Below are 22,929 nucleotides of genomic sequence, written 5' to 3'. Positions count from 1 at the left end.
TCTTAAGTTTCCCTTAACAAGCCTGCCTCACACTAAGTTGGACTCTGACCAAGAACTAAGCCTTCCTCCTACAAGAGTATGCAAATGCAGAGCTGTCCACCTTTACCTTCAACTCGGCCTAGGGGCCTGTTGATGGTCACTTTGAGCATGGTCAGTGGTTGGTAGGCAAAAGTTGACAGCTGCCTGCCATGACCATGTGAAAATTGGCTCCAAAGTCATTGGGTATTTCAGCGGAGCGAAACAGGAATTTGCAAGGATTTCCATAGGGTTCCTTGTGCCCAGTTGTCTTCTCCAGCCTTCAACATAACCACTGTGACTTCAGATTACACGTGTGCCTGAAACAGCTTGCTTGATCATAGGGTTCACACAGCACTTAGCACTCCTGAATTATTTCCTGCACTGGCATCAGGAATTGTGTCCTACAAAGTAAATGAACTATTTGCACAGAGTACCAAGCATTTCACTTCACCACCACCCCTATTGCATGCTTCTTTCACTATGCATGACAGATAATAGCTATGTTAAATCCTCCATCTGTTAAAAACTCCTACATCTTATTAATGGTTTCAAAAATCTAAGAACATAAGAGCAGCCAGACTGGGTCAGAGCAAAGGTCTATTTAGCTCAGTATCCTGTCTTCCAACAGTGGCCAATGCCAGGTTCCTCAGAGGGAATGAACACAATAGGTAATCAAGTGATTGTCTCTCTTCTCCCCCCCCCCACCCATTCCCAGCTTCTGATAAACAGAGGCTAGGGACACCATCCCTGCCCATCCTGGCTAATAAGGTGTTAGGAAGAGTTATTTACTTGTTCCCAAGTCACTTTCTCCACACCAGTCATGGATTTATAGACTTCTGTCATATATGTCTCTTTTCTAGGCTGAAAAGACCAGTCTTCTTAATCTCTCTCTGTGGGACTCATTCCAAATCCCTAATCATTTTGTTGCCCTTTTCTGAATTTTTTCCAATGCTAAGATATCCTCCAATGCTGAGGTATCAAATTAGAACCAAATGCCACATGACATAGTAGTCGTGAGTATCTTTCTATTCTGAATATATAGAAATTGTTAGGGTATCTATTTCAGCACAATGAGGCGTGCATAGCTATTACTCAATATACAACTGTTCTATAGTTCTAAGAAGGTAACTAACCTTCCAAATTCATATTTCTGGTGCGGTGATCTATGCTCTTTCTGCAAGTAAGAACTGTTATTGTTCGATCCCTGTAAGAGTTCATAAAGGGACATTTATACAAATGCATTTTTATTTTGTTTTAAGAGAACAAAAAGAAAAAGTTGAAAATATTAGACTATACAACAAATTTTGATTTATAAACAAAGCATTAGTGGTAAAACATTTCTAACCCACATTCAAGGTCTTTTTAAATTTTTGCTTCATTTTAGGTCTCAGGACCAATAGTGTTCAAGAAAGCACAAATTGCATAAGGTGTACAATACTTCAGTTCCTACAAAACAGTTTAAGAACTTATATAGCAAACATTCTGAAGAAATATCAAAGGCAAACATGATTCATAACTTTCCCAACTTTCCTTAATAAAAACAAAAAGTGATCTTTGGCATAAACAATCATGTATTAAAGGCATTAGTAATATTGCATTAATACCAGTCAAGCAACTAAACAGTGATGATAAACATCTCAGAATATGTCTACACAGCAATTAGATAACTTGCTGGCTAGTGCCAGCCAACTTGGACTCAGGGGACTTGCAGGGTCCTGAGTCCAAGTCTACAGCCTGTGCCCAGAAGTGAACGCAGTCACAAGACATCCCTGCAGCCCAAGCCTCAGGGTGAACCCGAGTTGGCTGACATGGGCAAGTCACAAGAGTCTAGTTGATGTGCAGATGTACCCACAGAGAAGCCTGCATTATTTTGAAAGCAAATATGGGAAGACTATTCAGAAGACCCTCAACAGTCTCTTCTTATTCAGTGTTTACTATTAAATAGAAATGACTACATAATAGTCTAAAGGGTCTGATATAAACCAACCAAATGCAAGACATTCTGGATAAGGCTCTGTCCCACTCCTTCACCCTTCCTGGAGCAGATAGTTGGTGGAGGAGTCTGAGAAAAGACAGTAAGTACCATGTGTTTGGCATCACCAGAACACAAGGAGTGAATTAGGGATGAACAAGTGCTTTCTCTTGCGATGATCAGTTTGAGGCAGATTGTTACAATGTAGTTTAAATATGAAACTTCCCTTTTAGATAATCGTACAGAAGAGAAAAAAAAGGAAGTGTAGAGTAACTGTAGTTGAACACTGCTATACAGACTGCCTTTGCTGTGACTATCAACCAACAGAAACCGCACATCAGCAAAGGTAGCTTGAGCATGATCATTGTGTCACTCCGCAGCAAACAGAAACGAAGGAACCATTCTGATGTCAATGCTGGCATACATGATCGGGTTGGCAAAGGTTTTTGCACACTCAAAGGTCATTTCTAACATGTCAGCAGCCTCATTACTTTTCATTTTAAATGCCATAAGCTATTATTGAACAGCTATCGTAAGCATGTTAAAAATGAAGGCATGTAGATGTATGGAAGTACAAAAACCATCCCAGGTCTGTTTTAATGCAATTGGAAAAAATAATTTAATATCTAATTCAGTTAATTACTATTAATCCTTAAATTTGTCTATAGAATTTCAGTCTAAAAATCATTTTCATGGCTCATTAAAAATATATCTAAACAGACTTACACTGGGAACACCAAGAGATTCCATAAATTGAGTGTGTCTACATTCACACGTACTCCATCCTTAGAATGGAAGGCCATGAGGCACAGGTATCAATAAACAAAGTATAATTTTCCCCATAACCCTGAAGTGTGCAAAGGCAGAGGGTGGGCATGCTTGGTTTTGAAGGAAAGGAGCTGGAACTTGATTAGGTTCTATTTGATCATTTTGTTCACACACAGAATTCCTTTGAACATGATTGACCGACAAGTTCTGCTAACTCAGTGGATTCCAAATTTTTAACTCGGTATTCAACCAAATTTTTGTTGAAGTTGGGGGAAGAGTCTGTGCTTTTCTAAGGCCTCTGAAACTTGAACAGTCAAGCTGTCACTATCTGCAATAAACATCCATCACCATTTCAGTAGAGCACAAAAATGCACAATTCTGGAATGACTACAGGTGGCACTGGGAAGTAAAAGACGACAGCTCAGTTTTTCCTGGCCCAGATGTGATTGCCAGGCAAAGTAACAGCAGCATAAGAGACGACTTTAGCGATATGATTTTTTCCCCCACCCCCTCCAAAAAGAAGGGGTTACTTCTGGTGTAAATGAACTTTACTACACATATCTTGTAATACTTCTATGGTTAGAGAACAGCTATCTGAAAACTTATTGAAAAGGTGGGTTGTTCTAACGGTCACTGATTGTCCCCCCAAAACAGCTTAGTAACACTGTTAGTGTTCCAGACCTCCAATTCAAGCTTAAGTAAAGTCCATGTGTCTATCACCACATGGAAACTACTGGAAGATACAGTGCATAAATGAGAAGCGTGTCTCTGAGATTACAGAATTCATGAAAAGAGAATCTTCAAGAGCAAAAAGAATAAAAATTGTCAATGTGTTGGAAGCAATTTTGAGATGCTGGACACCAAATGCTTTCCGAAGATGTTTAAATGCATTTTTTTTGTAATTAATGCCCTTAGAATGGGGCATTGGCATAAGCTAATTTTAAGCTCATGTTTACAGCACATTTTGCTGTTAAAAATATTTCTTCCGCTTCCAAAAGGCAATTTATGTTACAGAAGATAATGTTATTTGGCAGCTGTTTACTGATACCAAGGAGTCTTTCTAACCCAGCGCAGAGTGAATCCAGCATCTGTTCTAATCTTAATAGATGCTGCTTCCGCTTCTCTCACCGTCTCCTTTACCGATTGCATGAGGTTCTGAGCATTGTGAACCAGCATCTCCGTAGCCTGTAGATAAAGGAAAAGTATTATTCTTTCAAGTTCTTAAATGCAAAGAGGTTGAACAGCCTTCACATGCAGATGACCAACTGTTTAAGGTAGAAACATAAAATTCCACCTTGCCTGGAGGCTCTCCACAGGAACACGATGCTAATGTTTGGAAGGCTACTCTGGCTCATCATCGTATAGCATAACTAGAGTTCTCTGAGACATATCCCTTTAGGAGTACTTCACATCAGGTAGGCCTGCACCTTTCACTGGAGGTTTGTGGTAGCAGTGTTCATTAAATCTGCACATGCACCTCATCTATCCTTGTGCCCCACACCAACGGACACGCATCTCAAAGAATGTCAGCTACTGCACAAGTAACCTCTCCTCCTTAAAGTAATGTCCCTATGGGTGTTCAACAGCAGGTGACTGACTCTGAAGGGGTCTTAAGAAGGTGAGAGATTCAGACTCAAGTCCAGTACAGAAGAAAAAGCTGCACTGCCTAGGGCAGCATCTGACCTAGCTGTAGACACCTTGGAATAATATTTAGAAAACATAGGAACAAAGGCCCAGGCTGCCGTTCTACAGATCTCTGCAACTGGTACATTCTTAAATAAGGCTATGGGTATAGATCATGCTCTCGGCGAACATGGTATCATCCTGAAGGGGGTGAAACACATTTTTATACAACCGAAGATCTCTGATCACCTCTGTTTTGAAGCTGCCGATCCCTTGTCTTTGTCTGCAAAGGACACAAAGAGTCTAGGCGATCTTGGGGCTGGATGAGAACATGGAAACTGTGGTTCCATGGCAAGCCCATAATATGTTTTAATCTACCCTCTTGCAAGTAAATGGTACAATAGCTGCAGTTTGCAGGCTCTGAGAGAGCTTTGTTGCCTAGAATGGTAATCCTCATCCATAGCCAAGTCTGCAACCAAGTTGGCATATATGGTCCAACACTTGAAACCCCTCCAAAGGAAATCTGCAGCATGCCCACAATTCACTTTGCGGGTTCTTGAAACCGCTTTAAGGCATTTGCCATGGAGGAGGTAAAGGCAACACAACTCCACGTACTACTAGTTCCTCTTCACCTCCTTACCACCAGTGTTCTCTATACGCTGAGCACTTGGGCAGCCACCCAGGAGAGATTCAGGTGCCGCTCAGCTCATTAGCAGAGCACCCACAGCTGGCCACACCCTTTCTGCACTTTCCTCTGATGTGACAATTTCTTGGTAAACTGTTGACCAGAGATCACCTACAAGACCCAGTGAGGGGGGCCAAACAGCATACGTGGAGGCATCCATGTGGATGTCACCTGAGGTTTATTCTCCTGCATTATGTCAGTAGACGAGGGACAGGGATGTATCCCATAATATACTGGACAGGAAACCCTGCACTGACATCTAAGAATCAGAAAAATCCTCTTCCATGTACTCCAATGTGAGGAAAAGGGCGGAGGGGCAGCGGCGTAGCTGTCTGGCTTGCAGAAATCATCAGGGCGTGTATGGTGCTCTAACTAATGCAGGAACTGGTGACTAAGAGACTCTTGATGCTGACAAACCTCCACACTCTTTGACAGAGTTGTCCCTGGCTCTCAAGGAACTAGTAGGTCTTTAGAGTACCTACATTTGTGTAGGGCTGGTCATAGAAAAGATCGGGCTGCCCATAGGGGACAGCTTTGCTGCCAACATAGCACAGGAGCACGTGGACTCAGATTTCATTGGTAACGCTCTGGGTATGGGTACCTGAATTCAGTACAACTGTCTCCTCATCTTTGTGATACCAGCATCATTCAGGGCCTCCGTGGAAACCCTGCTTGGGACCAGAGGTCTCTGTCGTCATCTTCTGCAGTGGTGATGGAAATTTACTCCTTACTGTCATCTGCTTCGAGACAGATGTTGAGGCTACCTCTAGAAGACTTCGGTGCCTTAGATGTACAATGAGCTTAAATTGCAGCAAGGGAGGTTTAGGTTGGGCATTAGGAAAATCTTCCTACCTGTCAGGGTGGTGAAACGCTGGAATAAATTGCCCAGGGAGGTTGTGGAATCTCCATCTCTGGAGATATTTAAGAGCAGGTTGGACAGACACCTGTCAGAGATGGTCTAGACAGAGGACTTGTTGACCTCTCAAGGTCCCTCCTAGTTCTAGGATTCTATGTACTAGATGCTGTGATGCCACTCTCTCTCTCTAGTGGTCTCTGGTGACAGAGATCTTGACGTGAACAGAGCACTAGCGGTACTTGAGGTCTGTGTGGTCAAGGTTCCTCCACTCCTGTAAAGTTTGCTCCATCAGCAGGAGTCTGAACTTGATTTCCCTGTTTTTTAGGGGGGGAGGTCCCCTTAAAGGACGTGCAGATCTTGCACTCACTGGGAAAGTGTCACAAAACAAGGATGAAGTTACAGGTTAATGAAGAAGGGAGAGCTGAAACTAAGATTTTATATAATTGCCTGCATTAGTTAACAGTATTCTTAAACTAGTATTCATTGTAAACCACCAGAGGGCATATGAATAATCTCTTATGCCAAAAACACAGCTCTACCTTTTGGTTTTGGACTGTGCATTTGTTTTAAAATAAAAGGCAATATCGGGTTAGAAGCAAATTAAGTTTTCTCCATGAGACAGAGGAATATCTGATTGCTAATTGCAGAATAAAACCAAGATGTATTAAATATTAACACTTTTGAGTCCTATTTGCTAACTCTCAGTATCTGATTATATATTCAATACATACCTGCCCACTGCCCTCTTCCCGCCCCCCCCCCCCCCCCCATATCAGTGAACAAGCAGGGGTTTACATTACACTCAATTATGCAACTCTTACCTGTTCTGACTCCTCATCACTGATGTTCGTCCTGCCCAACATGGTAGCTTTAACAGTGGAAAGGATTTTGAGCTGCGTGCTGATAGTTGGGATTCGCTCACAGACCTGGGAAGGTGCACCATTTTAATTTTTAGCTTGAATCAATAGGTTCCATTTTTTAGTAAAATTAAGATTTTGCTTAACTCTACAGCAGTTTCTCTCTGCTAATGGCTCAAATACAAGCATAAAACGTATACATAAACGTCAAGGGTCCCTTGCACAATGTCACTGAAGACATGTCTATAGGAACACTTACCGCACTGCAAGTTGGGTTGAAAAAAAATCTAGTGTTCCAGCATGGCATGCACTCAACTCATCATGTGGACCCTGCTGCATCACATTAGAAACTTCCCAGAGTGCACGGATATGCTGTGGCTTGAAACAGCACCATGTCAAGTGTACACCGGAACTTTTAGTGAGCAGCAGCAGGGATCAAATGGGCAGTTATTGTGCAACATACTGCAGCACTGTAAATTTTTGCTGGACCCTCAGCATTCATGTAGACATGACCTAAGGTAATGCCACTTAATTCCCATTCCCTACCGATAAGCGTGGGTGACCATTCTAGCAATGTGGCTCTTCGCTAAAGCAAAATTCACTTTTCCTTTGTCCCAAATATTTCTTCAAAGGTCTGTTTCATCAGGAATGGAGGAAGGGATTTGGAGCTGTATTAATTTTAGAGATGTGTACGGGGAACCAGTTAACTGGTCACTTGGTAAACTGGGTACCGGTTAGCCAATACCTGGGAGCAGCCCCCGCCCATGGCTTGCCACGGGCAGAGGGCTGTTCCAGCCCCATGGGCGTCAGGAACTGCAACCCCATGTGTGGTAAGAGACTGGATGCAAAAGCCAGCAGCCCCCTGGAGCTGTCCCCCTTAATAAGGTTTAACTAGTTAACTGAATCACTGGGATTTTACAGCTCTAATTAGGATATTGGCAATAGTATAGACATCCCTGTCAAGTCAGTTTATGTGCATGACCAAGGTGATAGGAACAAAGCACACCCTTAAAAAACAATACTCCTTTAGCACCTTAGAGAATAACCAAAAAATATATAGATAGTATCATAATGTACTATCACCAATGTCTCTAACAGACTAACACAGCTACCCCTTTGAGATTGGTAAACTAGCCTCTCGACATTCGTGGAATTTTCAAGGTCTTACAGGACACTGACCTGCTTTCTGCCATCTCAATAAAAGGGCCTGATCTCACAAAGTGGGAGTTGAACAAAATCAACATTTCATGCACTTGGGCCTCCAGACTCTCAGAAGCTGGGATAGGGAGTCCACAAGTGATTCTCAGCCTTAAATGAACTCACTCTCCAGCCTTGATCCAGCCTGAGCAGCACACACACTCAGGGAAGGGGGTATATGTGCATTATTTTCACATTAGCCCAGATTTTTACCTGCAAGAGGTTTGTTCGAATGCGCTTATCGGTACACTGCTTTGCCACCTCCTTGGCCAATCGAGTCACTTCATCTGACGCTTTAGCAATATCCTTGGCACACTGAATAAGGGCACGTTTGGTTCCACTGCCACCTCTCACCAGACGGGACATCTCTGCCATCAGCAAGGCCATTCGCTTCGCAGCAGCAATGATATCGTTACCCTGCAGGAAACAAATATAACAATGAATGACAGACATTGTAGTGTAAGGCCAGGTGTCACAAAGCTAAGACAACCACACCTGACCCGTAATCCACACTCACTAGCAAATCCTTTCATTAAGTCAAGGAAGAAAGAACAATTGAAGTCTATTGGAAAAGCTTCTTCATAAGGAGCACTGAAGATTTGTGCGAATGTTTGTGAAATGCTTTCCCCTTCAACACCCAATGAGTTTCAAAACTGAAAAAAGAATGGTGACCAAAGCGTTAGTTTGTCCATGAAGTGAGAGTGGCTATGCTGCTGCCTGGATTTCAAAACAAAAAGTGTGTTCAAGTGTTAGTCTAGAGATTTCCTCAATAAAAGCCACATTACTTACAACCCAAGTACCAATAAAAAAAAGGAAAGAACTTAAATAATCTACTATGAACAACTGAACATAAAATTTTAAATGGCATCTGAAACTTAAGCCTAGTCTACACTATCATGGGCTGTCGATCTAAGTTATGCAACTTTAGCTACATGACTAACATAGCTAAAGTCAACACACGTAGATCTACTTGCCACCATTTTCACTCAGTTAAGTCAACAGCTGATGCTCTCCCCTTAGTTTTTGTTCTGGTGGAGTACCGGAGTCAACAGTAGAGTGCTCAACAGTTGATCTATTGTGTCTACATTGGACACGATAAATGGACCCCTGCTGGATGGATCGATCGCTGTCCATTGATCCAACAGGTAGTAAAGACATGCCCTGAGTCACGAACATCTGTCAACTACATAATCACTTTATAGTGCCCAGAGAACAATGGGAAAGGAATTTATACATAAGATTTGCCATGTAACAGGAACCATTTGTTAAAATATCTTTTTCCTTCTAGTTGTCCATCTTTGCTAGTTTTCTCATAAATAGCAAAATATGTATCTGATTTTTAACCAAAGAAGAGCTCCAATAGATTACCTTTAAATGCTTAAACAACTCTTCTCCTAGAAATGTTGTTCCAAAAGGAAGTGAATTTTTTTTTTAATTGAAATTATGGTAAAATATTTTTTATAAATATTTGTCATGAGTGATGTATATGCATCAAAGAGGCAAAAAGTATTTTGTCCTCATTTCCAAAGTCATTAATAAATACAAGAGTAGTCAGATCACCCAGATGGACTGTTAGCATATTCTGTCTCACTTTTATAATAAATTCTAGAGTCGTGAAATATTCATGTTTGTGGATAACGTGAGGTACTGGCATGGAGAACTGATGAAGGCACTCTAATTCTTTTTGAGCAAAAAGACTTTTGTAGAAAGTCTGTCACAAAAAGTACACACTGAACATTTGATTGGGTGAATTTGTTTCCTAGTCCTGTGGATATACTCTCCAGGGTTTGGTGTTATTAAATTTTAAGATATTACATATATGTCACTCCAAGTTGCATAAATGTGAGATCATATAAAAAGATTTGTTACTTATCATGAACTTGAACAGGTCCCTAATCTACTATGCCATTAGTAATCTAGTAAAGAAGGAAGTGACAGAATGCACAGCTTTTCATTTAATTAACGAAGAGGGATAAAGTAGTTAGGAGTATTCAACAATATCATTTGTGAAACCCTGTAATTATCCAGAACTAGAATCTGAAAGAGAGGATTTTTTTTTTAAATTAAAAAAAAAAAAAGAATGATGACCATGACATACACACACACACACACACACACGAGAGCACCAGCTTACATATCTTGAAGCATGCCAGTTCCACAATGAAGTAAGTGACCAACCTTGCAAAAACTTGTGTGTTTCTACACAAGAGAATACTTGTGAATTCCTAAACTGCAGCTTAGCTCTGCATTGGTACCGTATAAACCATTCTGAGCCCAGCAACTAATGCATTCAGTGCAGCTTCTTCAAAAAGAGTTCTCTCATCCAGGTTAGCATTTGCAGTACAGCCAAGTGCAAGTCAGCAGACCGTTCTCCTTGATAACACTGCCATACAAAGCCATTCCTTGTCGTACCGATTTAGTTGAAGCCATCAACAGAGGCAAAGCACAATCAACACGTTAAATGACTTCTTGAACGACAGGTTCTGTTATCTGGAATTCCTTGAGAAACCAACCATGGCTTCACAGGCGATCAGAACAAAGTCCTTTTACAATTTTCAATACTGCCATATGCACAAAGATAGGCAGATGCAATCAAAAGAAAAAGAAGCCTTTTTATACTAAAAAGTGACCCCCCCAAATCTAGCATTGACAGTCCTACCAAACTTGTGAAGCCACTCTCAATCCTTACAATGAAGTGCAAGCAAATATTTATTCACTCAGACTCATAGGGCCCAGCAAATATCAAGAGTGATGCAAATGTGTCAGCGTTCAAAATGGCTGGATGCACACAGATCAGTTGCCAGTGGGAAACCGAGGAGTACCTTACTAGACCACTTGGTTGCTTCCCGATGCAGAGACTGAGCAGCGGCCAGAATAGGCTGGTTAACAGGCTGACTGGTTGGCATTAACAGCAGCTCAGGCTCGTAATCATCTTCAGGGTCAGAGGGAAGAGTGAATTCAACATCATCTGCATCCTGCTGCTCAGCTACGTCTACATCAGCCTCACCGGCTTCATTAGCCACAGTCACACCAGGCTTTGAAGGTGGCCGGGAGGTTGGAGAAACAGGGACAGTTAGTATTAGAAGCAGGATTTGGTAAAAGTGCCGAGCTGGTTTAGTAATCAAACAACCTCTTGTCCTATGAAAGGAAAACGAAAGCAATCCAAGTATCAGCAGAAGGGGGCCAACCGTTTCACCTGTGAGCCAGTATTACTAAGAAGTTAAGGAGAGAAAAAGTTAGGATTATTGTAAAGATGTGGAAAGAAATATTGGTCAAATGAGTATACGTGATTTATCTTATTCATTTCAAGGAAATTTAAATTTCAGAACAAAGTTTTTCTTTTAAGACAATGGTGATATAATTTAAAAAAAAAAAAGCCAATGAGAAAAGGGGGAAAAAAAAAAAAAAGCATGCATAGCAGGCAAGGACATGGTACTGGTGAAAAAAACTTTTCTTGTGGGTATGGTTCCACATAAGGATATCTGGATGTGGTAAGAATAGGCTCAGGTAGTACATCAGTCAGATACCGCTTTCTGCTCCCGTAGGGTGCATCTACACAGCACCCTAAACTCAAAATAAGATATGCAACTTGCTCTATGCAACCTGCGTATCTTATTTCAAATCTATTTTGAAATAGCTTATTTTGAAATCTGGCACATCTACACAGTGCCAAATTTAGAAATAACGTGCTATTTCGAGACATCCCTTAACCCTTGTGGCATGAAGGTTACCAAGATGCCAAAAAATTATTATTTTTCAAAAAATACTTCAAAACAGGTGGCTTGTGTAGATGTGGGATAGCTATTTTGGGATACCTCTGATATCCCAAAATAGCCATGCAGTGTAGATGTAACCCTTAGAGAAGTAGAGCATGAACAAGAGCAAATGAATAATAGGATTGTAAATAAACTGTTATCAGGGTAGATCTAGACTACTAGGATAGGTTGATCTGAGCTACGCAATTTGAGCTACATTATAACTCAAATCGATTTAGCTTAAGTCTACTTACTGCAGGGTCTACCCCATGCTGTGTTGACAGAAAAAAACTCCCCATGTCAACTACCCTTCCTCGTCTCATTCTGGGGGAGTACCAGAATCTACAGGAGAGTGATCAGCGTCAATTTATTGCATCTATCTTAGACATGATAAATCGACTCCTGATGGATCGATCACTGCCTAATTAATCCGGCCCATAGTGAAAACATGCCCTCAGAGTACAAAGAAAAAAAAAAGTGGAAGGAAAAGGAGAAAATTACCAGTATATGAAAAATCTCAAAGGAGTAGCTATGTTCGTTAGTATCTGCCAAAACAAGAAGTCCTGTGGTACCGCAGAGGGTGTTTCTATACAGCACGTTAAACTCGAAATAAGATATGCAATTTGCATAGCCCAAATTGCGTATCTTATTTTGAAGTAGCTTATTTTGAAATTTGGTGTGGCAACAGCACCAAATTTCGAAATAACGTGCTATTTCGAGCTGTCCCTTATCCCTCATGCAGCGAGGTTTACCGAGATGGTGGAATAGTGCGCCCGTTACTTCGAAAAACATCTCGAAATAATGGGCAGCTTGTGTAGACACAGGATAGCTATTTAGCCATGCAATGTGGACATACTCTTAACAGATTTATAGGGCATAAGCTTTCATGGGTAAACCCCACTTCATCAGATGAGTTGAAGCAGAAGTTACAGAAACGGGTTTTAACCCAACGAAAGCTTATGCCCTAATGAATCTGTTAGTCTCTAGGGGTATGTCTAAACTACATGGCTCCGTCGACAGAGCCATGTAAACTAGTTTACTCGGCATAGGCAAAGAAGCGGGGATTTAAATAATCCGCACTTCATTAAAATAAACATGGATGCCGCGCTGTGCAAACAATGTTTATTTTAATGAAGCGGGGATTATTTAAATCCTCGCTTCTTTGCCTATGCCGGGTAAACTAGTTTACATGGTTCCGTCGACAAAGCCATGTAGTCTAGACATACTCTAAGGTGCCACAGGACTCCTTGTTCTTTACGAAAAAGAAATTATCAGTGTTGGTTAACAGACTGAAAATGGAATTAGTAAAACATCATTGTGAATAAAGAATGTGTAGAGTAGAAAAGGGTTATGAAGAGGACTATATTGTTTTGCCATAATGTTGCAGTTACTGCCTATTTTGTGAAAAAATTATGTTTTAAGCCATTACAAATGATGCCTACAATGCAGAGTGCGAGGAAGAGATACTTAACAAAACAATAGCATACCGTATTTTTCATAGCATGGTACCATAGCCAACAATTCCAGGACCATTTTATTTTACGAATTACTAATCACATTCTTCATACAAGATGAAAGGAGTGAAACAAACCAAAGAATCCTTATCAAGAAGGTATGTACTTTCTACTGCAGCTTGCTTATGAGGCAAGGTCTTATATGGTCAAACTCTACACCAGAAAAACATTGAAAGAGACAAGATATAATTTAAACTCCGTAAGTGACTTATTAACATTTCAGTCACGCAGAGCGTCTTCCAGATATTACCCTACATACGCCCATTTTGATTGCAGATGGGCTTTCAAATTCTTTATGATAAAACCTTATTTAAGTCTCAAACACTTAATGCAAAAGCTATCCTGATTAGGGATGAAGGGGTAATCAGTTAACTGGGTAACCTTACCAGGTGATGCTTACCAGGTAACAGTTAACCGGTGCCCGGGACCAGCCCCCTATCCACTACCTGCATGGATGAAAGACTGCTCCAGCCCAGCCAGGCCCCTGTGTGGGGCCGGAAACCAGCAGCCTGGAAGCTGCTCCAGCCGGGCTGGAGTGGAACCCCATGTAGGAACCCACTTAGTCAGTTAACCAATTTAATGTTAGGTTAACCGGTTAAACGTTAGGTTAACTGATTAAACGGGATTTTACTTCCCTAATCCTGATACAGATAATGCACATGAAAAAAAAAAGTGTACAGGCAGTCCCCGGGTTACATGGATCCGACTTACATCGGATCCCTACTTACAAACGGGGGGAGGCAACCCCACACTAGCTACTTCCCCCAGCAGACCAGGGAGACGCGGAGCAGCTTTTCTCAGCAGACACCTCAGCTTGAGAATAAAGGACTGAGGGAAGTGAGGTGTGGGAGGATAAAACTGAGCTCTGGAGAAATGTTTGGCTAGAGTTTCCCCTACAATATGTACCAGTTCCGACTTACATACAAATTCAACTTAAGAACAAACCTACAGTCCCTATCTTGTACGTAACCTGGGGACTGCCTGTATTTGAGGAAACTGACGCCCATGCACTTGTGCTGCACAAGGCATTACAGAGGCAGAAGGAAAAAGTCCAGGGTTTGCCCAGTGAAAAACAATATTTGTAAAGAGAATAAATTTGTAATTTTTTTTTTTTTAAGACAGAGCATTAAAATCCTGTTAAAAAGATACTCAGCAGCCCCTTCCCCTCCAAAAAAGGACAAAAATGCAGGAAAACACAAAAGTCAAAGACTGGCTTTGTGCACTGAGAACCTCTCTCAATCTTGAAGTCAGTCAGGTTTGGGATGAGCTGGATCTTGTGTGTCATGATCAATTAAACACCAAACACCACACTCAGTGCCTCCATGCTAGAATTTCTCCATCGGAGACAGCCACTTCCTGTAACTGCAGGGGAAAGTATGCAGAATCTCAACTTTTCAACAGCTTCTATGAGAATCTTTACTGCTCAGGAAAGCATTTAAAAACTAATCCCAGAGGGAACCCAAGAGCTGCAGGGAAGAGCAGGATGGGAGGGCACACGCTATGGGACACTGTAATTTCCTACAGCTGTATTCATGGGACCAGCTTGCTTTGCAGCCTGTGACATAATATATTTTAAAAGAATGAAGGAAGGATGAAAGGTTAGACCTCAATTTCCTGGTTCTGTCAGTTTGAGTCACTTTTCTTGAAAGCTTATGAAAACACTGGTTTATAAACTGTAGACCCCAGAGTTGAGGGTCATGCTAAATACAGGAGTTGTGGTGTTTGTTTGTTTTTTTTTGGGGGGGGGGGGGGGGGAGGGTTAAGCTGTATTGGTGTTTTGCTCTGGTAAGTAAATATTTTAGTGGCATATTACTTAACATATAAACTACATGTAGTTAATAAATCTAGTTAAATTATCCGCTTTAGAATCCAAACCACTAAATGCTTTCTAAAAAAGCAGAAATTATAACCCATTGTCCAACAAAGTTACCCATTAAAGTGATTAACGAGGTAAAGACATACTCCTTTTGGGATAAAACACACACAGGTAACAAAGCACACAGAAAATATACTGAACCTCTTATGTAAATCACAGCTCTAATTGGAAAAATGACTCCAAAATAGATTTCCAAAAAACTTTCCTTATTTTTACAGGTAAAGGGTCTTTTCCAACACAGTGCAGCTAACTCTTTAGGCTCGGTTTCCTGGTTCACACATCATCCCAAACAATAACAATCCTGCTCACCAAATTCTAGCCTAGAAATTACACCTCTGTAAGCCCACACCCGCTGCCCAAAATTTGACTCTAATTGTATAACATGGCTAAAAAATTACATGGATCTGCAAAGAGACCCCAGATCACATTTTCAAAGCAGTTCAGTCAATATAGCTAAGAGAAGAGTAGGAAAGGCATATTTTGTCACTGTATATAAGCATGACCGCATAAAAAGGAGTGAGGTGGTCTCATTTTAAACCATCACTTTTCTGACCTTAAGTGCACCTTACAAACTTTTAAAATAATTTCTGCATAGTACTTTTATACAGCTAGAAAGGCTGGCCCCAGAATTAAAACCAGCCAGCTCACAACTGCTGCAAGTTTCACTCTCCCAATTCAGTGCTAATTTTAACCATTCAAATAGAATGCTCTTTGACTCCAAAGCCATAAAATGGCTTTTAATACTATGGTGTCTTAATACTATGGTGTCCTTAGAACACACAGCTTAAAAGGGTAGCTGTTGGGGATTTTTTTTTTTAAACAAAGATGATACAGATTCTAGAAACAAATGGTTCAGGAGTCAAATGGATGAGTTATTTGCAGTCACTCAATATAGCATGACTCATTGCTTTCTGTGATGTCCACCAGATGTACTTCCAGTTTTAACATAGCTGCCGGTTTCCTAGCTTAATGGGCAAAAAATATCAATGGTTCTGTGACACACTAAGCTGCTTTAAGGACCATGAAGATAGCATGAGCGTGGAAGCAAATCTGTATTTGCACACAATGTCAAATTATAGTTTGCTCCCCATGTAAGAATGATCTTGATACAGCTATTCTGCTATTATGTTTAGAAGGTTAAAAAAAAAAAAAAAGCTTCCAATTTCTCCAGTTGCAATGATTCAAGAATCAATGTCCAGTGGATGGGTATGAGCATTCAAACTGAGCGGCTTCACTGATTAAGGGATGCTATGATCCAGGGTTGGTCTGCTTAATGAGCTTGGCCTAATTCTGTGACAATTTTCGTTCTGCAGCCACACAGTGCAGGCAGGAGATTCTGTGGCATTTTACAACTGTATTTTCAGATTTAATTTTTTAAAAACTAATTACAATTGTACCCTGCTTCATGAGAGATTAAATTCCATTTACTTTATTCTGCCCCGAACACTTATATTCTCGGCTCACTCCCGAACGTAAGGAACATCTACATACATTCAGCTGCAGTTACTCTCCTATAAAGGTAGACACTTCTCTTCTGTCTTGTTAGTGTGTTTATTCCAACTGATGTAGTAAATCCACCCTCTTACAGGGCAGCTGTTTATTTGATGGACGAATCCTTCTGTAGACCTAGCTACATCTACAGTGGTGGTTAGGTCAACCAGCCACATCACTAGGCCCACTAATGGGGAGGGAAGGGAAGAGAGATAAAGGGGAGAAAAGGGAGACAAAGGGGGGGGGGGCAACCGCTCCCAGCTGCCACTAATGAAATCTGCATCATTAATTTTCAAGACCATGACGACACAGTGGCAGATGGAGCATCTCCTACAGCCATTTTTAGGGATTTAAACATATTGTGTTTAGTGCAACCAAGAACGGTGTCTCCTCCAAGATTCCACTTGTCACTTCTGTGGGAAAGTCTTCAAGGCAATGCTGGGCTCCTCAACTACTTAACCCCCCAATGAACCCCCTTGGCAGACACCATCCTCGCATCGAAGGATAGCTAACAAAGTCTGGAAACTATACAATTGTTCTTCACAACCATAAAGGCTAGAAAAATGAAATCTTCAGCGTAGTGTTGTGACAAATATCCAGTGGTTTAATCATGGCAAAGAGAATCCCAACTACAAGACTTCATTTTATCCCAGGAAATGAAAGGAATGAACAGTCAAGCTCATGACTGGTCCTAGACAACGATTCAGGATTTCTTTCAGTCCTAGATCTTTCACTATTTCTCACTGCTAGACATAAACAAACACCTTTCCTACATCAGTTCTCAGTATCAATAGAAATGAGCCCTTTTAAAACTCTTTACTTACCTTGCTAGACCATTTCCTGGCTTCATCGTGTAGCTGCCTAGCAGCCATCATCATGGGCTGATTGATCACTTCTCCTGCTTTCTGCTCTGGGAACTCTTCATCCTTCTCTTCTGGAGGCGGTGGTCTGGGTGGTGGAACTTCACCCTCTGGAAGGGGGGGTTTTGGAGGAGCAAGTTCATCAGTCAGCTACACAGGAAAAGAATATATTCACTACACTTGAAAATACACTGGCACAAAACATGGTACTAGTTTCTTAGACATCTACAGGACAAAGAGGAGCGCATGCTGTCCCACATCTAAAGGGCTCTCCATCACAAGAAAAAAAAAAAAAAAAACACTCACAGCTTTTGCACACAGAAGGCTGGCTCGCAAAGCTTGTGGTGCCGACCGACCAAATGTAACTAACAATTTATTTAAAGAATAGAACAAATGCTTTTCCAAACCAAATGATTTCAGCTTGCTCAAAATCTCTACTCCTCCTCTACCTTAAATTCTAAAGGTTGTCCTAGACTTTTAGCAGCAGTAAGTAAGTTTCATTATGTTGCCTCTCTCCCTCTAGCTGCGTCAAATATCATGTTTGTAACCTCCTTCCAAGTCCACTCAAGTCAAAGTCTTCCACTGACTTCAGTGGTCTTTGTATCAGACTCTTTGTATCAGACTCTATGATGAAGTGCTTCAGCCTTAAGCTTCTAAGAAAGGACTGCCAAAACTATGTCAAGTGAAAACTGAAGTCCAGGACATCCCGACACGACGCCACCTGAAGAAGTGTCTCTGATAAAAGTTTTACTGTCACCGGGTAAAATCAGCACTTCACCAATGCAACTGAAATGTAACATTAATGAGAAACTGAATTGCACTTACATGAAGCTGCTCAATATCAGGGGGAGGAGGAGGAAAATCAGGTTCTTGAGGCTGGAAGGCTTCTCTGACTTTTGCCACAGCTCCCAGAATCCTATATCCAGAATCCAAGAAGCTCTTCTGCAAACCTGAAAAGAATTTCCAAAAGTTTAATTTAATACGGCCTTGTCACCCTGCAAGCTTGGGAAGGGGGGAGCACTGCCCTTAGGAGTATTTGCAGTTTGCACAATAGCTGGTTCAAATTATTTAGGTATCTCCAAAACTTAGTTACAAAAAAAGAATGTTATTTAAATAAACACAAGGTTGCACATGGAGTTTTAAATTTTGGAAGATTAATTGTAGAATAATCCATTGGTGTACACCAGTGCCATGGTTGAGGGAAGAATCCACTATCAATAGCCAAAGTCGACTCAGGCAAAACGGTGCAATGTCTTGCCATTTGAGAGAAAAATCTATGGATGTTTTTTGTGCCAGCACATTTCAAATATTCACCACGAAAAAGACCACAGATACAAGTTTCTTCATAGGAGGCCTCAAAAGTAGTAAGCTACAGGCTGATCCGGTTTCCTTGAACTCACTGGTAGTTTTCCTGTTGAATTTAATGGAAGCATTATGTAGTGCACATCTTGATTGCACAATACTGGATTTTTGAGGTCGTGCTATAGGGACATGGAGGAAAAACTAATCATTTGAAATTTGCAAAAGCTACAAGCATCAAAGGGGAAAAATGCTTGAGAGAAGCGCTTTGCTGAATGCTTACCAGGATCAGAAATGTTTCCTGCCACAGCTTTAGCATCCATTACCATTGGTGATATAGTTTTGCTTAGGTCATCAGAGGCTGCTTTAACAGCTTCGCGGAATTTGGGATCCTCTGAATTTTCAACTTCCTTTTTGGCCACTAACAGGATCCGGTTTGCTCGTCGAGCAATGCTGGTAGCACCAGCGACAAGCATTTGAGGTTGGATGTTGGCCATTGCAACTTTACATTTATCTAGGTCTTTCTTAATAGCTTCTTCCGATGCATCCAACAAAGACTTGGTATCAATTGCTTCATCTACCAACCCTAGGATAAAAATTGAACATATTAACATTGCACTTCATTGTATGGAAAGGCAAATGGGTATTTAGAGCTCTGGAGGTTGTTCACCTTTGGAAGTATTTACTCTCCTGGATGTTTGGTTCCTTAGATACAGATTCTAGATTGTTAATCAAGAGAAAAGTGTGCCAGAGAAAGATACATATAATAGCACAAAGATATAGCATTATCTTCATCATCCGTATCAACTTAAATTCTCCAACCACTGTCATAGGTCACCTTGAAAGAAGGAACAAGAAAAGCCATATCTAGAACTGTTATTGCATGAACAGCACATATAATCCATAACCCACAACATGCCAGCAGAAAAAGCCACAGGGAACACAGCTCAAAAGTAATCTGCCATTCTGTAGCAGCAAGATAACCTAGAAAGGGTAGCTTTTAGAAGAAATGTGTTTTGACTGCAAGATGTCCCAGTGTGGAAATACCATGCTGAAAGTAGAGATGTAAAATCCCATTTAATTAGTTAACCAGATAAACATTGTGTGGCTGAGTTGGCAGGTGGGGGGTTGTTCCAGACCCCACCAGTTAACTAACCCATAAGCCTCACCCATTAAGGTGAGGCTTACCAGTTAACCAGTTAAACATTCACAACCGTAGCTGAAAGTTCATTAGAAATGTCTAAGTAAGTTTGAACTAGAGAATAGTGAGTAGGTTTATTTAGCATCTCAACAATAAACTAATATTGTTTGTATTATGCAACACATGTATTTTTCTAATCACAAACTGCAGGCCTGCTATTTATTTCTGACACAAAAAACGAGTTGTGCAGCCATTATTTTGTGCAAATTTCATTAACCTTCACAGGAGAAAAACAACAAGAATTAGCAATTAACAACAACATTTCCACAAGAATTCTTTACCTGTCATTTTTTCCACATTATCAATCCATTGGTTTTTCATGGTCTCAAAATGTTCATAAGCAGCTTGATTTCCAGGGTTTCTCAAAAGGATCCGAGCAGCTGATATTACCTGCAAAATGTCAAATATTTAATACTAAAATATGGTTACATTGGGACACTATACATTATCTTGAAAATAAATTTTTATACAATTAGATATCCAGTTTCTTACTTCTAACACTCATCTATTAATTTTAGTTCCAAAACAAAATGCCTTCACAGCTGCACAAAGAATTCCACTATGTGAAGAGGATTTAAAATTGCCTTTAGACACCAAGCAATTCATGTGTCACACAAAAAGTTCCACTTTCATGATAAAATTTTGCTCAAAGGAGCTAAAGCAAATGAGCAATATTATATATAGCAAGCATAGACTTATGTAACTATATAAAATAATCTTTAAAGTAAACAGAGAAAATCATTTTAAGAAGATACATTCTTTTCAACTTATGTTTTGTTATGAGGAAAAAAAGCATTGAAATTACTGCCCAAGAGTTGGAGAGCTTGCAACTATCTTCATCTATTCAGCTGTGTTGCGTTTTATAGCAGCTGAACTCAATATCCCCTTTTTTATAGCTCTACTTCAAAGGGAGCGTCACAACACAAACACACACAGGTTTCTTCATGTTAGTTACATTTTAACACAAACGCCAACGGTAATATCACCAACATCTTGCTTTGGTGAATGGGATAATACAGAAAATTCCTTTGGAGATTAATAACACCAAATAATTTAATATAATTTTGAGAAGAGCAAAGAGACCTGAGGCGTGAGTTCTCTTGCCGATTTCACAGTGGCTTGAATGCCTTCCACGGTGGTTTTATTAGCAGTTCCAACAGCAGCTGCTTTTTCTGCTGTTGCTCCAAGTCTAGCAGCATGGTTTTCAAAGTTTGCTGCCCTTTCATCGAACATCTGAGAGAGAAGAGAGGAAAAGTGCATTAATAGCAGTTAACCTTCTGAATGAGATACTTTCTTCTGTATTAGCAGTATAAAGTACACTCATCACTATGATGGTTTGATGAACCCAAGATTTCTTATTGCTAGTCAGATGCTTTTACCAACTAGTCTTATGTTATTGCCAAGTTTTTATAATCAAAATAACAGACATTTTAAACAGCTAATCCATCCTGTATAGATTTTTGGCAACATGTATTATCACACTTCCACTGATGCATGGTATTTCTTACATTATTCTGTAGTAGAAGTAGTTAGGAATTCCTAACACTGCAACCGAAAAGGCATTCTCTCACAGCAGCTTTAGACCCATTGCTCTTTAGAAATTAATTTGCCTACCAAAAAGTAAGTTTCATTGACGGGAAGAACGCAGCACACGCCAAAGGTTATGACTATCATTCTTGATACAGTTATTTCTAACCCATTAAGAAGTTTTATAGATTTTTCCTAAAATAGTTTACTGTGTTTATTTTAAAAGAGAAATAAAACAGAAAAGAATTTTCCATAGACAGTTATAATAAAGTGGATATTTATTCCAGAAACCAAAGTATTCTGAATAGAAAAATGTATCTCTCCACACACACTTCGTTTTATGCGCTATTTTCTAAATACATGCTCTAGTCTTTTTAAAAAAAAAAAAAAAAAAAAAAAAAAAATCTATCCTGCAGTAAAACCAAATCCTCAGGCATCTGGAATCATTCTGGCTTTGTGTCAGCCAATTGGCTAAGTACAACTTCCAAGTACAGCACTTGGTACACTTTGATAAAGCCAGTGATCAGAAGCACAGAAAATGAGTTTCTGGATGAAAAAAAATAGATCTAACCCATTGATTGATGAGTTCTTGCAGGGATATGATCAGCATTTGTTACATTTAAAGATAGAAAAATGATTAACTAGTTTTAGTACCCATCTGTCATATAAGTAGCTTAAGAACGTTGACCACATCGTGACAGGAAGACCCTAGGTAAGATCCTAGGATTTCCTGAATGTTTATGGACTAACTTTTCCAGGGAATCATGACACAACCTTCAACTCCCAGCAGTTCAGAAGTTCGCATCAGACTGCTCATCCGTACTTTATTAGCAATCATGGATCAGAAGACTATGGACAAGGCTTGTCTTGTACAACTCTGTAGTTAAGCATAAGAAGCTTAATGTAAGAAAATACTGGTCATCCCTACCACACTTACCTCATCTCTGTTGGGTGCATCAGGAGGTGCAGTGGCTGCCACTGCCAATAGTTTAATTGGGGTTGTAGTGTCACTAAAAACATCAGAAACCTCCTGGGTCATAGTTTCTTGCATCCTTGTTTTCAGATCCTTAAAAATACAGCATGAAAACCATAAGATTTTGTAGGACCTTGGAATCCCAGGAACAGTATTCTTGCAAGAACAGTTCATGGGGCCACACAAAATGGCAACTCGCAAAAATATCCTCCAAGTATTTTTAAACATAGTCATCTGTAATATTAACCCTTTAGCTACTAGTGATTATACATCAAATTAACATTGAGAGAATAAGTAGTATAGTGTGAGGTCCTAGATGGTCCTCCAATAAGTAGCTGCAGCTGTGATATTCTAGGTAAGCAGAAAAAAAACCCTTCAAATGACTGGCTGTTTTTTGAATGTCCCCTTCCATGTACAAAACCCGTCCTGCTCCTCACCAGGAATTACAGCTAACTCT

The 22,929-nt window shown here is 40.3% G+C and overlaps 1 protein-coding gene across 5 annotated transcripts in view; it reads right to left on the bottom strand.

Moving 5' to 3' along the window:
* Positions 1-1,245: 1,245 nt before the first annotated feature.
* The window catches only part of VCL (vinculin), an 81,162-nt gene continuing 59,478 nt past the window's right edge, over positions 1,246-22,929 (bottom strand). For 3 of the 5 annotated variants that reach the window (XM_075935750.2, XM_075935751.2, XM_075935754.2), the window contains 10 exons: positions 22,437-22,565; positions 21,056-21,205; positions 20,254-20,362; positions 19,055-19,357; positions 18,298-18,422; positions 17,437-17,622; positions 10,799-11,011; positions 8,190-8,393; positions 6,744-6,848; positions 1,246-3,943 (listed from right to left, as the gene is read on the bottom strand). In XM_075935750.2, coding sequence (XP_075791865.1) covers positions 3,797-3,943; positions 6,744-6,848; positions 8,190-8,393; positions 10,799-11,011; positions 17,437-17,622; positions 18,298-18,422; positions 19,055-19,357; positions 20,254-20,362; positions 21,056-21,205; positions 22,437-22,565 — 1,671 coding nt within the window. In that variant the 3' untranslated portion in view covers positions 1,246-3,796. The remainder of the gene's footprint in view (positions 3,944-6,743; positions 6,849-8,189; positions 8,394-10,798; positions 11,012-17,436; positions 17,623-18,297; positions 18,423-19,054; positions 19,358-20,253; positions 20,363-21,055; positions 21,206-22,436; positions 22,566-22,929) is intronic. The other 2 variants (XM_075935752.2, XM_075935753.2) reach the window with 1 other exon arrangement.

The sequence above is a fragment of the Pelodiscus sinensis genome, chromosome 8 (assembly GCF_052426305.1).
Source record: "Pelodiscus sinensis isolate ZL-2025 chromosome 8, ASM5242630v1, whole genome shotgun sequence".
NCBI classification, from domain to species: Eukaryota; Metazoa; Chordata; order Testudines; family Trionychidae; genus Pelodiscus; species Pelodiscus sinensis.
The sequence above is the reverse complement of the archived record's forward strand: the minus strand, read 5'-3'. Positions and strand labels throughout refer to the sequence as shown.